General features: G+C 37.4%; 1 protein-coding gene across 1 annotated transcript in view; it reads right to left on the bottom strand.

Moving 5' to 3' along the window:
- Positions 1-18,427, bottom strand: part of EYA1 (EYA transcriptional coactivator and phosphatase 1) — a 113,028-nt gene that overhangs the window by 34,657 nt on the left and 59,944 nt on the right. Inside the window, exons 10-11 of the mRNA XM_063451333.1 lie at positions 18,208-18,291; positions 5,613-5,702 (exon numbers count right to left, since the gene is read on the bottom strand). Of these exons, the coding sequence (XP_063307403.1) occupies positions 5,613-5,702; positions 18,208-18,291 (174 nt within the window). The remainder of the gene's footprint in view (positions 1-5,612; positions 5,703-18,207; positions 18,292-18,427) is intronic.

Genomic DNA, 18,427 nt, shown 5'->3' with positions numbered 1-18,427 from the left:
TATATAATATTAAAGATTATTAATGTATCTGTGGTTTTATTTCTAAATGCCATGATTTTATTTTTACTCTCATTATCTTTAATCTAACCCAAGCAAGGCTAAAGCTACATTTTCCCTTGAAACGAGATGATGTAATCATTTTCTGGGCAACACAAAAGAGCGCTACGACCAGCTGGTTAAAATCAAAGGTAACACAATGTTTGTCATGGCGAATTCACTGAGGTTTGCCTTATGGTTTTGTGGCTTTCAATTTCATAGATTTATTTTATCAATGGGGAAAAAAAAAATCCATTAGCTGTTAAATTAGGTATGTGAACCATTAACGTGATGTCCTGTTGAAGTATTTATTAGATTGTTTGAATACAAGGGAAACAGAATACACCTGCAAAACAGTAGAATAACTGGAAAAACTGGAACTCGGCAAGACTTGTTTGTTAAGGACTAAGCCACCATTTAAAGTGTAATTACATGTATTTACCGAAACTGCATCTCATCACAAAAGTGTTTTTTCAACAACAGCCTCACACCACCATTTGCACTTTTTACTACCTCTAACCCTCCCTCTGTTAAGTATTAGGGTTTGCCAAAAATTTACATGGTCCCTCGAAGGATATTTTCACCCAGATTTCCCAAATATGACTAAAATGATTCATACTCCCTACTATAACTGCATCCTTTTTTATTCCCACTTCTCAGATATAATTTTACCTCCCGCATTAATTAGCTCCCTTTATAACACTAGTCGACCCCTTTTTTTCACTGGAAAAAAAAAAAAGTAGAAATACATTGGTGTATGTTGGTGTATGTAATTTGTACATAGTAAACTAAAACCACTGTTAAAAATAATAAAAAACAAAACCTAGCATATTCACTCATCAAGGAAAATGGACCAGGGGATTCTTCCTGGCTTCCCATTGTGGCTTGAGATCAGGGGTGCTTCTTAAATGACATAGCTGGAGCAGGCAACTGTATAAGCCAATTTGCAAAAAGAACCGCACGTCACCACTAATTATCAGGTGTCGGAGAAGACTATAAATACAGGAGTGCACTGAATACTGGGAAATAGGGTAATTGCAAGAGCAAGGTATGTTGGAGGCAACAAAATGAGCCACACCTTTTGCCGAATTTTTTTTTTTAAAGGTACAGTGGGAGCCACCTGAAAATCAATGTAGGCAATACATTGTACAAGGATATACAACAGGCAAGGGGAACCCAACAACTACATAACTCAAGTATTATACTCACTAACTTAATGTGGCAATGAGTAATTTAAAAGGAGCCTTCTAGAGACCTTTTTGGGAAGTCTGTCATAGCGCCATCATTCCATAAAAATCATCATATAAGTTGTAAATATTTATTTCTGGGACAATGAGTCTATGCCATCATTACTATGGAAATATTGATTTTTTTCCCCCTAGAAATGTTAGTAACCACACTGTAGAAACTAATAATTATATTAGTTATCACAATCAGATTATTCACAGCATATATCTCTCATACACTGAATTCTTTATGCAAAATTCTCACATTCTAGCTTCCAATTAATAAAGCAAGAATCACATCAAATGACAATGAAGAGACCAAACAGATATTTTTGCAACAGTGACTTCTTTAACCAACACCTAAAGCAAGATTGATATATTTTGACATCAATGCAAAATGCATAATGGGTGTCTCGTTTTTAAAACCTGTGTTTTACTCCTTTATGAAAAAAAATAAAATAAAAAAGCAACAATAGTAAAATCCTTAAACTATTTCATTAAAATGTATATGCTAATAGTAGTGACATGTCAATTATTTTATTATGGTTTCTTTTTAACTTTTTAAATGCCAGAAGTTGAGATGTCCTTGTATGTTCTGCTTAAAAGAAGAAATTACAATAACTGTAAATCATCCAGAATTGGTCGCAGAAATTTAGGACCAAGCTATTTTTACATTTATATATATATATATATATATATATATATATATATATATATATATATATATATATATATATATATATATATATATATATAAATGCTGTTTATGCGAAAAGAGTAAAGCTACAAATTTTAGGTTTTCTTAGCAAAAAAAATAAATAAAATAAAAATAAACACAGCAGAAAAAAATAATATTTCTAATAGTTCCAGTATAGTCTAGAAGGAATCACTTCGCCTAGGAATGGAATAAAAGTAAAGAGCATGTAAATTATTTGATTGCGATATATATGTTGCCAATTCATCTCTGAGTAGTTTCTTTACAGATGAAAAGAAATCAAAATACAGGACAGATGTTGCAGAAACCACATTTAAGGTCTGTCACATACTGGCATTTTTTAAAAATGGTTTTGGCTCATCCATTAAATAAGGTGCATTTTGCCTGATTTTGAAAAAAGGAAACATCAGGAAATATTTAAAGGCCAATTGCTGCCAATTAACTTTGATCAGGAGAAGTTGTATTCAAATCTTTCAGATTCCTTCTTCTGTCTGAAATAACATACATTTTCAAAATCTAGCAAAACAGCAACTTGATGATTAATGCCTGTTGGCAGTCCTACCGCAACTTGCTTAACGATTGGGCTTTAAATAAACAGCTGTCTATATCCCGACCAAACTGAATGTGGCTTGTTTTACGTCTTACATTGAAAAATATGGAAGAAAGTGGCTTTCTTAATAAAGGGTGCTCGCTGGGTTAATATGTCAATCATATTGTGGCTTGAGGCATTTAGGAGAAGGAGGAGGAAGTAAGAGTACTGGAAAAATGATAGCAGCAAATATTGACTCATAATAAAGCAAAGTGTGGCTTAATATCTAATATTTCACAGAATGACTGTATTAATGGAACTTGGCTAACTAGAAAAGCATTCATTATGAACCAGCTGATCGGTAACTATAATAGGGTATACTACAGAAAAATCGACTTAGAAAAAAATAAATATATATATATATATAGATTTTATATATTATATTCATTATTAAACAGCTGATCAGTAACTATAATTCATTCATGTACGATTTTCCATCGATCTAAAAGCATCACAAAAGGCCTTTGTTTATACACGTACTAGCATTTTTATATATAAGATAATGCCACATTTCATAGCAACGCGATGAATGCTCTGCTAAATTGCCCTAAATAGATACAATTAATTGAGCACACTTGTACATGTATTAACACACCTCCCAAATTTGGGAGTTATAATTCAAGGGCACTGGGGTTGACATGGCTGAAAGAGGCAACTCCGTCAAGGGGGAATGGAAGATAAGTTGGTTACTGTGCGCATGTGTTGAGCAGGCCCGGACTGGCCATCAGGCACACCGAGGAAATGCCGAGTGGGCCGCGATGTCGATGGGCAGAGGCCGGCAGGGGAGGTCACAGGATCTCCCCAGCCAGTCCATGCAGGGCCAGCACTATCTGAGCGCCGGCCCCACTGTTTGTCATGATGGGCCGGAGGGGAGATCTAAGATCTCCCTCACCAGCCCACCTGCACAGACATGCAGCTGAAGAGGGAGAGGAGGACCCAGCTGAGCTCTATCTTGCAGCTCGCCGGGTTCCGCTCGGAAGATCCGGAGCGTTGCCATGGCAACGCCCCCGATCTCGTTAGAGTGAACTCTAGCCTCGCAGGCTAGAGTTTACTCACCACTAGGACCACCAGGGATAGTGTGAGAATGCTGGTCCCCCCTCCCAGGCACCACCGTGCCAGGGTCCCCCTCCCAGGCTAAAGGTAAGAAGGGAGGGGTGGGGATATAATGTCTGTTTTTTTTGTTTTTGTTTTTACCTCCCTAACACACAATCCCTCCTAACATATACACACACACATCACCCTCACACACATCACCTCACACACAGCACTCCTCACACACAGCACTCCTCACACACAGCACCCCTCACACACAGCACCCCTCACACACAGCACCCCTCACACACAGCACCCCTCACACACAGCACTCCTCACACACAGCACTCCTCACACACAGCACTCCTCACACACAGCACTCCTCACACACAGCACCCTCATACACGTCACCCTCATACACGTCACTCTCACACATAGCACTCTCACACACAGCACCACCCCTCACACACAGCACCCCTTACACACAGCACCCCTTACACACAGCACCCCTTACACACAGCACTCCTCACACACAGCACTCCTCACACACAGCACTCCTCACACACAGTACCCTCACACACAGTACCCTCACACACAGCACTCCTCACACACAGCACTCCTCACACACAGCACTCCTCACACACAGCACTCCTCACACACAGCACTCCTCACACACAGCACTCCTCACACACATCATCCACACACACGGCACCTTCAAACACATCACTTTCACACACAGCACCGTCACACACACACACTTCACCCCTCACACTCAAAGCATCCATCACACACACACACTTTACCCCTCACACACACATACTACACCCCTCACACACACCCACTGCACCCTTCACACACACCCACTGCATCTCTCACACATACACAAAGAACCGCCCCAACACACTGCACACCACACACACAATACTTCCAAACATATTTATATTAAATATATATTACAGCACCCCTCACACACATACTGCAACCCTAAACACATTACATTCTCGACACACACTAGATCCCTAACCCAACTCAGGATCATCTATACACATACACATACTAGATCCCTATACGCACTCTGAATCTGCTATATACACACACTCACTAGATCTCCTATACGCAGTCTGGATCCTTCAGACACACACACTAGACTCCTATACACACACACACACATTGCTCCACCTACACACACTACATTCCTAACATACATACTCTGGATCCCCTATACATACACTAGATTTCTTGAAAGCAAACACATAGTACATTTCCTAAACACGCACTCTCTACAACCCCTACAAACACTAAATTTTACCTATACATACACACACACACACACACACACACTATAGCCCGTATTCACGCACTCGTTACATCCCTTATACACACACTCTCTACAACCCATAGCAACATATAAATTACATTACATGTCTCCTGGTATCCCATTTATAGAGACACCAGAGACAAATTGCAATGAAACACAGTGCAAGCATGTTATTACATTTGCGTGCACTGTGCAGAACAAATTCAGGGCCTTTTTCTCGTGCTAGAGCTCTTTATCAGAGCTCTGCGCATGGTCTGCCCTGGAAGAGTATTGAACCAACATGCTCACTTTGAGAAGCTGCGTGTTTGTCATTGTTGATGACAAAAAACACACCCTCTCTGCCCTGCCCCCTTCTTAGTAGGCCGCTATGATAAAAAAATGCCCAGGCCGAATTTTTTTCCCTGGTGTTGAGTGTTCCTTAACGAAGTGCATAGAGTGATGCAATTGACCAATTTCTGGCCACAAAGCAGTGAAAATATAAAAAAAGACTTTTAGTTATATGCATTATATTCACATATTTATTTATCATAGGCGTTACCATTTCTGACTGAGCACCTGATGAGAACAAACTAAACTGGCTCAATCGTATACACACGTACACCAAAATTCTAATACAACAAACACATTTACTGAAAATCAAACACACTTGCAATATACAAATAATAATAATAAAAAAGTTTAGTTTTGTTACCTTACCTCTAGATCATTAAAGAATAAGTGTGTATCCGCAAGGTTGAAAATCATTTCCTCCATTCGAAGTCCAAGCGAGACAGAAGTAGGTGGGTCCTTAAAGCAAAAGAGAAAAATACATACTTTCACTTATTAAATAAATCACAAACAAGACAGCAGAGGATATGGTTCCTTTTTTAAACATTACTATGCAAATAAGACTATTATAGATTAAAAGTGTTCATTTTTAATTAAATACTGTTATCCTAAACTACAGCCAAAACATATTCTAATTCTCAATGGTACCGAAACTTGGAAAAACAACAAGGGAATGTATTCACTATACTGGATATTGGATATTAACAAGGTTTTAAGAGAATGGAGCTGAATTGGAAAAATAAATGATTTGGATAATCTTTACAATTTGTTTTTTTTTTTAATTAAAATATGCAACTCCATTTCTCACACAATATCAGGTATACTGAATAAACCTCTCGGTGACAGCATAATTCTAAATGGTTGTGTCAACTAGCAAATAAAGAATTCACCAGAAAAGGGAGAGGCTGTATATGTACTAAAAGGGCTGCTCCCTTGAGTATGATTGGCAGGAATTCAAAGGGAATTCAAAGTAAATTTTAAAATTAAGGCCAAAATAGCAAAATAAAACATTCTCCAAATAATTTTTTTCAGTGTTTCTATTTTGGCTTTAAATTTTAAATTCACTCTCTATCTCCAAGAGTGATGGGTAACCAAAGACTGGTTACGCCTTGTAGCAAATGTATTTCACAACATAAGAGGTGCCAAAGCTAGCCGTTACTGATTTAGATGCCTATTTATGCTATTCAAAAATTTACAGTAACATATATAGTTTATTAAAAAAACAATAACATAACTGATTGTTTTAGTTCAAAAAGTACAAAATGGCTAGCAAAGCATCATGGGAAATTAACTTCACAAATATCTAAACATTTATTTTCGTACACATACCATTAAAAAAACTCATATTAAAACATCAAGTCCCTGACCCTATTACAAGTGTTACCTGGGTTGAAAATGGCTAAATCATAGAATATAACTTCTGCACAATGTAAGCAAAACAATTTAATGCCTACATCATATTTATTTTACAGGTTATTGATATTCCAAGCTAATCAAAGATATAAAAAATATCTGTAAAGAATCACGGGTGTTATATGACTTGGACCACCCACATAGACTAAGAGCTTTTGTTTGCGATTAAAGTATAACACACTATGTTCTCTGAAAAAAATTCTGTATCAACTAGCTCCTCGCTGAGCTAATAAAATAAAAACCAGTGTCCGAAGTTGTGGTTACTAAATATAATGCAGATGTCTGTCTTTTTTCCATTTGTATAATATTTTCATGATTTTATATATTGAACATAGGCATTGTAGGATCTACATATATTTGTTGGATTATGTATTTGGCAGTTCATGAGAAAGAAAGCAAAACACTACAAATTTGTTTCAAACACAATAGTATGTTGTTTGGTCTGTTTTTTAAACAAAATCATTTTTGTTCAAGAGAATTACATTTTTTTTTTTTTGCTGTAAATATTTTGCAAATCTTTACGGCTCTCAGCCTACCACCGATTCCGAGTCCGAGGCCTCCTCAATGAAGTCGGAGACGGAAGTGGAGAGACGGAGTGAACTGACAGATGTCATTTGGACAAGTTTGGGGGTTATAACATTCATAAGCGCGTTAACATCTTAATGTAAAATGGTGGCCAGGCCCTCTAGGCACTAGAACAACTTAGATTAAGTTGTTGTGATGCACTGAGTGTTCTGGGTATATATTTGCATACTTATACTTTAATGTGACAATATTGCTGGAGAAACACAAAACAATGTACAAGTAAAACTATATTTTAACAAAATTAACTTTGTCATACACTTTAACATATGGTCAGTGTCACTAAAACAAATAGAATTAAGGTTTGTGTAATCATTATTTTGTAGGATTAATTGATTTTTCTATTCCATATATATTACATTTCCTTCAACATTTGATTCTCAGTGAGCATCTATCATTTTGTCTAACCTATACTGCTGCAATCTGTGGCTCATTAATCTGTTTTATTAACTCATCCACAATTGTTTATATAAAATTTAGAGTGTGTCTATTTATGGATATTTTTTTGCCTTTGACTTGAATAATTAAAGTTGTAACTCTTGTATTGTGTTAATTTGATAAATATTGAATTGTAATAAGTATGTTATCATTAATATCCTCAGTGTGAGGAAAACGCGTTGGAATAAAAGGTGTGATGCATTTCTCAGTTATGGTGGTTGTCCATTTCTCTGTCTAACTATTTTAACTTTTTATAGATAGATCCATACCCTGCACTGGTCTGCAAACATAAGCTTTTCTTTCCAAGACATTTTGCCAGAGAAGATGGAATATCAAATAAAAAAAGGTTTTTAGAAGATTACGTAATATATACTTTCCAGTGGCTAAATTGAAGCCACTTTGGAAAAGCTAATCCTGGTACTAGTTTTTAAAATAAGTAACATGTATATTTTTTCCACATGTTGTGTTTGTTCAGAAACCACTTAAGAAAAAAAGCTTTCTTTACTTGGAATATAGATTTAAAAAGGACGATAACCCAATTTCATGGTATTCAACAACATAATAAATAATATTGACTTATGTGCCCCACCGATCCATTGGTCATCATTTCATGACCTATGCAAATAGAAAATGTCATGTCCCAGAACACAAGAAATATGACATCATGTACCTTGTTAATTTTATTTTTTTGTTGTTTTGGTGGTTTTATAATGTTTGGAAAATTGATACTAAAGAATACTGCAATTTAATTCCCATTAAAATATATATATATATATTGTTAATACTTCAGTTGATGGAAGGCTTCAAAATCAGACCTTACATAGTGCCTCCTTTACTGTCGGCTGAGTTGTTTTAACTATGCATTATATTTTATAGCATTAATGTTTCAAGTGGAACGGAAGAAAGGGATTTAATAATTTAGATCATTCTGTGCCTTTTCTCTGTTGACTCACTTCAATAAGGTGAGGAGAATTACATGTACTCGTTGTGTTTTTGGTGCAGTTAATGATTAGCATTTGATGACAGTGTTTTGGGCTGATGGGAAGGTGAAAAGATCAGGGGACGGTCGATGTACATCCTACATTAACCCCTTAAGGACAGATGACGGATATATTCCGTCATGATTCCCTTTTATTCCAGAAGTTGTGTCCTTAAGGGGTTAAGATCGAAGTAATTGCATTGACAAAAACAAGATATGTTTGCTTTGTTGTAAAGTTAACAAATTCAATCAGTAGTGAAGTCCGTTGCAAGGTATGATTTGCGGTAGTCCGCTCACACCACCTATACATTTTAGTGGTTATTCTTTCTAAAATGAAAAAACGTATTTCTGCTGCTTAGAATAGTCCTACAAGGCTGGAGGAAAGAGTTTTTAAATAATCAATGAGCACCTCTAAGACAGAATGGTCGATTTTATCCATAGTTCTATGCAGATAAACTATCCGCTATTAAAGACCAAGTATTAATATGATTATTAGCATTTCTATAGCACCAACATATTCTGTAGTGCTTTACCACTATAAAAATGGGATATTTAGATGTGAAGAAGTCTCTACTCAAACAAGCTTATAATCTATGAGGATTTAGAGGTAGGCAGATATATATATCATTAGGTGTTTTGCCCAAGGACACTTATTGGTAGTGTTGTCAGATGGGGATTTGAACCATAAATTGAACAGGGAACTTGAGGGCCCTGCTCAATGAGCTCACATGCTATAGGGAGTGGGGTATAGTGACACAAAGGGTAATGAAATAGGTTTCTAGAAAAATATTCACTGAAAACTTAATAGGTTATTTTTGACTGTTGCAGGAGAGGAGTCATGAGGTGGGGGGGAGGGGAATGAAAACCTACTAACAGTTTAAATGCTATGTTTTCCTGAAGAAGTGTGTTTTCAAATATTTTTTGAAGCAGTGGAGACTGGCTGTAAGTCTAACAGAGAAGGTAAGGAAGTTCCACAGAAAAAAGTGAAGCCTTGGAGAAGTGTTGGAAGCGAGCATCAGATGTGGGAGTACGGACAGAGGATAGACGTAGGTCTAAGGCAGAGCGCAGGGGCCTCGACTGGACATACTTGTGTATTAGGGAGGATAGGTAGGTTGGAGCAGCAATTTTGTAGGGACTTGTAAGCAAGCACCAGAATATTAATTCTATATCTAACTGGTAGCCGATGTAGGGACTGACAGAGGGGGGAGGTGTGGGAGGTGCAGGCGGACAGGAAAATGAGCCTTGCCGCCACATTCATAATAGATTGCAGAGGTGCAATCTGGGAACACTTAAGACCACTGAGAAGGGGATTGCGGTAGTCAAGGCGAGAAAGAACAACGGCATGGACCAGCACCTTAGCCTAGTGGATGCGAGCTATGTCTTTGAGATGGAAGCGGCAGGATTTATCGATCGACTAGACAGGAGGGGTGAAGGAGAGGTCTGAGTCAAAGAGAACACCTAGACAGTGAGCATGCGAGGTAGAGGTGATGGTGGTGCCATTAACTTGGAGGGAGACAGACACGGCAGTAGCAACACTTGAGGGAGGAAAGACCAGAAGTTCTGTTTCTGTTTGGTTGAGTTCAAGGAAGTGAGTAGCTATCCAGTTGGAAATCACGGAGACATGAGTCGAGATGGGCGGAGAGAGATCAGGAGAGGACAGGTGTCATCTGCATATGAATGATAATGGAAGGCAAAAGAGCTGATGAGTTTACCAAGGGAGGAAGTATAGATATAAAACAGTAGGGGATCAAGGACAGAGAGGGGTTGGGGAGAAGAGGCAGAGCCAGAGAAAGAAACACTGAAAGAGCACTGGGAAATGTAGGAGGAGCACCAGGAGAGAGCAGTATCCCGTAGACTGAGATTATGGAAAATGAGAAGACGCTGTTGATGATCAACAGTGTAAAAGGCAGCAGAAAGATCAAGGAGAATTAGGATAGAGTCATGGCCGCGAGATTAAGCAGCGATTAAATAGTTGGATACTTTGCTCACAGCTGTTTCAACAGAGTGACGAGTGCAGAATCCAGACTGAAGTGGGTCAAGCAGAGAGTTGGATTCAAGGAAGTCTGTCAATCTCACATACACAACTCTCTCAAGGATCTTGGAGGCAAATGGCAGTAGAGATATAGGGCGGTAGCAGGATGGGGAGTTGGGGTCAAGGTTGGGGTTTTTCAGAATTGGGGTTATGGTTGCATGCTTGAAGGGTGAAAGAAATGAGCCGGAAGAAAAGGAGAGATTGAAAATTTTAGTGCGAGGAAGACCAAGAGAGGGAGACAGAGTGCAGATGAGATATGAGGGAATAGGATCAAGGGAACTGGTGGTGGGACGGGATGACCGGAGCAGAGCAGAAACCTCTTCCATTGTAGTACGTGCAAATGAGCATAGAACAGCTGAGGGAGTGTGGTTGGGTGATGTATTGGAAAGGGAGGGAAAGAGGTTAGAGATCTCCTCCCTGATCATAGAAATCTTCTCAGTGAAGTGAGTTGCAAAGTTTGAGGCAGACAGAGTGGTAGAAGGAGAGGGGGCAACAGGGCGAAGGAGAGCATTAAAAGTGTGAAATAGTAATTTGCATTCCCGGGAGAGTGTGGTTATGAGGGTATTGAAGTAATTTACTTTTGCAGAGGAAAGAGCCAGAGTGTAGGAGCGCAGCATAAATCTATAGTGGAGGAAGTCAGGTGCAGAGTGAGTCTCCAACAGCATTCAGCAGTTCTGGAACATTTTTGGAGATATCGGGTCAGCTTGGTGTGCCAGGGTTGTAATTGAGAATGCTTGCTGCATTTAAATGTAGGAGGTGCCATGATGTCTAGTTGAGAGGAGAGAGTGGAGTTGTAGAGTGAGGTTGCAGAGTTAGGGCAAGTGAGATTTGAGATGGGTAAAAGGAGAGTTTGGAGTTTGGTGGAGAAATGCTGGAGATCAAGGCAGTGGAGGTTTCTGTGAGATTGGAGAGTTGAGGGTGGTGAAATGTGGGTATGGGATATGCCAATATCAAAGGTCAGCAGATGGTGGTCAGATAAAGGAAATAGAACAATGGAGAGATTAGAGGTGGTACAGAGATTGGTGAAGATGAGGTCAAAAGTGTTTCCTGCTGTATGAGTTGCTGAATTAGACCACTGTGTGAGACTGAAGGAGGAGGTTACAGAGAGCAGACGGGAGGCATCAGGGCAGTTGGTGTTGTTGATTGGGATGTTAGAGACCCAAAGTATGAGGGAAGGAGTGCTAGAGGAGAGAAAGTGGGGTAGCCAGGAAGGAAAGTGTTCAATGAATAGCCTAGGATGACCAGGGGGGCGAAAGATGATGGCAATTCTTAAAGGAGTGGGCTTCAATATGCAGACAGTGTGAACTTTAAAGTAAAGCATAGGGCAGGGAGGATTGGTTGAAAGGTACATTGAGGGGAGAGAAGGATGCCTACACCGCCGCCTTTACAGTTGAGTCTGGGAGTGTGGGAGATTTGTAGTCCACTGGAACATAAAGAGGCAGGAGTAGCGCTATCAGAGGGGGACAGCCAGGTCTCAGTGAGTGCTAGTAGTGTGAGGGAATTAGATATGAAGAGGTTGTGTATGGCTGTTGATTTGGTGTTCTAAAAGTGTTTAATATGCTAAAAGTGTAAGTAGTAATGGTAGTTAGAGTAACCCTTTAATGTTACAGGACAATCATCTGACATGATTAAAAAAAACATTGCTACAATAGCACACCTATCCAACACCAACTCTGTCCCATATTGATTACACACCACCAAACATTAGGAGGCATACTTACCACCCATTAAACAAAAGAATAAATATATATTTTTTTTTTAAAAAGCAAAGAAAATAACTACTATGTGGTGTGATGCTCTCTTCAAAACCTCAGCTGAATTTAATAAACCTGGTTATTTTTAACTAAAGACCAATTCACACAAGCAGGGCAAGCGCACGGGACCATAGGGCACAATCTCCAGATGACAGGCAGGAGGGGAACACAGTGCTCCCCTCCACACAGTGCTCCCCTCCTGTCAGACACTCCATGTAGCTGGGCCAGGTGACCACAGTAGATGATCTTGTGTATCCTCTACCTGGTCTGACAGGAAATACTCACTGAGAGCAGCCAACAGCTTCCTATCAGACCAGGTACCGCAGACTGCATGGCCAAGCTACAAATGTAACAGGCACTTCAGGAGAGAAAAGTGGAAGAGACCACAAGTGGGTGGGGAGATGTAAGAGACAACAAAGAGATGGGGTGGAGTGGAAGAGATACACAAAAGGGGCTGGTGGAAAGAGACACAGAGGGAAGGGTAGAAAGTAAGACACAGAGAGGCTGGAGGAGAAAGAGACACACAGATGGGGCTGAGGGGAAGAAAGACACACAAAGAGAGGATGGGGAAAGGGACAAAGACAAGTGCTGGTGGGAGAAAAAAGAGATACACAGAGGGGTTAGGGAAGGGGATAAAGATAAACACAGAGGGGCTGGGTAAGGGGAGAAATGCATATGCTAGTATATGGATTAGCATGAAAAATAATAAATAAAAGCAATAAAATATCAAGTCAAGTCAAGAAATAGTTTTTAGGATTTCACGGAAGATTTTAGTAAGTAATTCAATACTGAATTTTTGTCTGGCAATGAGAGTTAGGCCTATTGCACAGACATGTTTCTTTGCATATACTGTGTCTGCCAGTACATTGTTTTCACCAAACTGGCGAAGACAAGGCATGGTGGGTGTGTGTACACACATAGCACGTTTGTTTTTTGTGACTAATTGGGTTAATTCAATAATTGTGTGCTGTCAGTAAGAGTATGAGGTAGCTGCTCTAACAACTTTGGAAACACTGCATAGAAGGTAAAATATTGAAGGTGTGATAAGAATTGCTGTTTGTATAATAAGTCAATGAAATAAAAGAGGCTTACTTTTTTAATCGATTGGTCTAACAAATATCGTTATACTAACAATTTATAATCAATTACCTTGATCCTGTTAAAAGAGACAATTAAACTTAAATTTGAATGAAATTGTAGAAGTACCATTTTGGATAGATCTATGATAGATGGCTGTTAAGTGTCTTTAGCTGAACATAATGAAGACATTTGTGTTGAGAAGACATCTCTTAATTAGAAGACTGCAGCAATATCTACAAGCTGGCTTGTGATTCAGAGGATAACAAGTATTTATTCATCTATGTGCGCTTGTTATGTGGTATGACCAAACGCTCTCTCTTAAACAAGTGTCAGCCTGGACCAAATCCTCCTTCTACCACCAGAGAAAAGTAGTTAGGACTAAAAAGTAGTTAAGACTAAAAAACATTCATACATTGATTTGAATCTTCACATTTGGACTACAGCAATATCTTGGGCTTTGAGAAAAATAATGACATTGTCTGCATACTGTCAATTGCACCCTTCGATCAGAAAACTCCTTATAACAGAGAAAACCATGTATTTAATACCACTGCGTATTCACGCTGCCCCAGTTCCGTGGACCTCCACCAACTCCTTGTGCACAGCCAAAGTATCTCAAATGAGTATATTCTAGAATTCCAATGTGTATTCCTACAAATATGTTTTTTGGTAATGTAAATGTTGATTTCTTCCAATGTTAAAGAAAACAGAAATGAAATGCACAACCTGCCCTTTTCACTTCGTGGCTCTGCGAGTTTGAGCTCTGGACTCCTCATTAAGAGAAGCACAGGGGTATGACAGCTGAAGAGACAGATAAATGTAAAAAGAAAACAAATGTTATCTTTCATCTGCTGCCACCACACAACAGTAGCAATTATCCCTAATTTGAAGCCTGGCAATGCATTAGGTAAAATAAGTAGTGTCTAATGAGACAAGCAGTGAATCACCACCTATCTGCAACCTCCTTTTACTAAAAGCACACAGTATTATTGGGAGAGTAATTGACCTTTTGTCCTACTCAATGCAGAGCCCCAGGCAATCATTCTTTTAAGACAGAATTCAAAGGCCCTTTTTCTTTTCTGGCATGTGACCAGGCGTGTAAGTACATTGTTGGAGACAATTCAGTTTAACAAATTATTTCCAGTATGTAAGATATCTAAATAAATAAATAAATAAATATATATATATATATATATATATATATATATATATAGTGTTCAAGTAGAGATTGTAGCCGTATTAGTCCAGTGATGTAGATGTAAAAAACAGATAAGGTATTACAAGATCCAAATGTTATCTATATATATATATATTTATATCTTACATATACATATATATATATATATATATATATATATATATATATATATATATATATATATATATATATATATATATATATATATAAAGAGATAAACTTGGCACTCACCCTTTTCAAAAAAAATCCAATATTCTTGCCTGGGTGCAGACCTCAGCGTAGGTATGAATATTCCAATGTTATAATAAGGTGCACTCACAGGACTTTTTTTCAATAACTTACTTTTATTCTGAGAAGTGAATTACATGTGAAGAAAATATCGTAAATCGACGTTTCGACCCCTATAGGGCCTTTTTCAAGATCTTTGATATTGAAAAAAAATCCTGTGAGTGCACCTTATTATAACATTGGAATATATATATATATATATATATATATATACATCCTTGCTATATATCATTGTCATATAATAAAGGTTCACATAATAGTCTTGTCCTATTTTGAGATATCTCTAAACGACCCTGTCTAAACTATAATTATCACTATTTATATAGTTTTGGTATCTTATTTTTATACTGCCCTCTTTTTCTGGTGCACACATTGCTTAGCTACCCTGCGGCTCTGGATTATTGTTGCAATCATAAATAATATATTTTTATATTTTTTTTATATGTATATATATATATATATATATATATATATGAGATACCCAAACTATTTAAATAGTGATAATTATAGTGTAGACAGGGTCGTTTATAGATATCTCAATATAGGACAAGACATTATATGACAAGGATATATAGCAAGGATGTGTAATGGACCTTACAGTATAAAACATGCCTAAATAGACTTGACAAATCTATGAGGTGAGCGTAATAGTACCATATACTAAATGTTATAGCATAGAACATTCCTTGGAGGAGCAAGGGTTAGTATGTGGCGGCTTGTGATTGGTTATGCCTCATTCGGTACAGGAGCATTTGGACTTTATTGAATAACCCGATAAATAGCGAAATAACAGTCTATCAAGAGCAAGACTGAAAAGTGGACATTATAGTATAGAACTGTATAGACTGTATAGGAAATACTGTAGCATAGGAAGAGACTGTACAAAGAACATTACAGATTGTGAGAAGACTGTAGACAGGAGATTACATTGTGGGACAAAAGTAAACAGTGGACATTACAGTACAAATCAAGATTGTAGGCAGGACAACAGTGAATGAGACATGACTGTATAGAACACGTGTGAAAGGAAAGACAATAAAGAACCTTTCTGTATGTAGAATATAAATATTAGATAGTGGCTATCTATATGTCAGTGTGTATGGGAGTGTTTAAGGGTATCAGTGAAGGTATTTGGAAATTACAGGCTGAGTGTAGGACTTTTATGGCTCTATAAGAGAATGTTCTTGGAGAAAAATATATAACAGGAAACAGAGGATTACGAGACTGTGGCTATGTGACCTGCAGCAGACAGTGATTGTAAAGGGACACTCTAAGCTTTAAAGCCATTACACCTTTCCAGCTTGGCTGTTACAGGACTGATAGCCTCTTTACTGTCTAGTCTACAGAAATTGTGTTTTGTTTTGGTTTTAGTTATTTTGCTTTGTTCCAGATGTTCTCTCAGTGGGGTCTGTTTCTCGGGTTCTTACATCACAACCTGATCTTCTGGTGTTTATTCTCTTTTTGTATTGATATACAGAAATTCAATAAAACGTGTTAAGTACAAGAACCATTCCACCTTGATGTAGTGGTTCAGGTGCATGGAGCCTCTAGTCTGAAAAAAAGAAGGCAGGGATACCCATTGCATCCCTGCCACAGTCTAAGCCACCAATACAGGAGACCACCTACACCTGATAATGCCAGATAATGCCAGAACACCTTTCGAAAATGAACAACATGGACAACCACCTAGTACAAGGAAAACTTGCTTTTAGGTAGCCAATTCCCCACCAGCTCCAGTACATCAATTAACAAACACCCACGAGTCCTAACATGATTGACATGTTTGTGCCAGAGTCCTGATCAGGCTAGCAGCACAGCGATAATTGTGACTGAATTAATGACAGGAAGCTTGTTATGAACTTCCTGTTATGAGTGACAGAAAGGTAGGCAGAACTGTACTTATAATCCCTCCCACAACTGTTGGCCAAATTGCCAGATGTATGTGTCCCTTTTCATGTAAAGGCTCATCATCAGACATTTTTTTAAAATTATTATTATTATTTTGAGATACATATATATTGCATATATGTGTGTACAAACAAATTGATGTCTTAGATCTTTACAAAAAAATACCTTATTTGTTTACAGTATTCTCTTACTGAATAAGAACTATAAATGTGCTCTAGAAATGTGGCAATACGGAGCAATAAATAAACCTTTATTACAGCAATCCACAAATTTGATGAATAATCTGCAGTTTATAACTAGGCGGGTGTCATTCTGTCTTATTTTACCAATAAATAACATGTCAGTTCACTATAATTATTAAAAAGGAAAAGTGATAGGTTATTTGAAAAAGCCAACTAATCAGATTTCCCTCAGTGTGAACGATAAACTGAAAAATATATTCTGTAATTGAAATAGACATTTTCAACTCCAGTAGCAGAAAATAGCACTTGAAACATTTATAAACAGGAAAAGCAGAGTACCTCTTTGTGTCTAAAAACCAGTGACAGCTGCCAAATGCTACAGGGCTGCCATAGGTCATGCAATGATACAATTAATTATACATAAAGTGAAAACTAAATGCGTAACCTGTTTGAAATATCGCTCACATTCAAGAGAAAAAAACCACAATGGACAAAATAAAAATAATTATACAAAAAAATACTTTGCAAAGTCTACAAAGTTTTTAAATTTAAAGGGTTATCTCATTACTTATAGTTGGAGTTTTTATTCATAAAAAAATAGTTATTCTCATAGAATAGATAAAACTCTACAGATTTCACACTTTTACAGATGTGAAAGTGTGAAGATTTATTCAAGAAACTATTTATTATTCCATTTATAGGGCTCTATCTATCTTGTGTATATTTGATATAGCTGATTGGACCTAGTTTAATTAACAAAAACATAAAACACACAAACTTTATAAACACCTATTATATTATATTGTGCAATATACATTTCTTTTTACAAATTATAAATCAGAGTGAACATTTCAGTTCGCATTATGTTCTTTCATATCCAGAATTTGCAGTCGGTTGTGATACACTAATAACCAAGTTGCAAAATTATAGCATTAGAAAAATTCTCCATATATATTTTTCCAATTTACGATATTTTTTGTATTTTGGTCAGATTTTGCAACTTGGATGTGAAAAGAACCACTGAACCTCGGAATTTTGTGTTGTCAGATATTAATGATGTTCACTAGTAAACAAAGTTAGCGCAGTTGTATATGGTATATTAATACTCACCCTCCCATATCGATTTGCATAAGATCCTGTCAATAACGAATGGAACACAATGATTGTCTCATCCAAGTCCCATATAAATACTCTCTGTAAACAACAAATTTAATATGATCAATACATATAGAAGTATAGTTTATAGCTATGGATTTCCATATAAGAATTATTATGATTCTAGACATATCTTTACAGCGAATTTAAACATTTAAAAGCAGATCTGTTTAAG

Source organism: Pelobates fuscus, chromosome 4 (assembly GCF_036172605.1).
Source record: "Pelobates fuscus isolate aPelFus1 chromosome 4, aPelFus1.pri, whole genome shotgun sequence".
In the NCBI taxonomy this organism is placed as follows: domain Eukaryota; kingdom Metazoa; phylum Chordata; class Amphibia; order Anura; family Pelobatidae; genus Pelobates; species Pelobates fuscus.
Note: the sequence above shows the minus strand (reverse complement) of the source record. Positions and strands in the feature narration are given on the sequence as shown.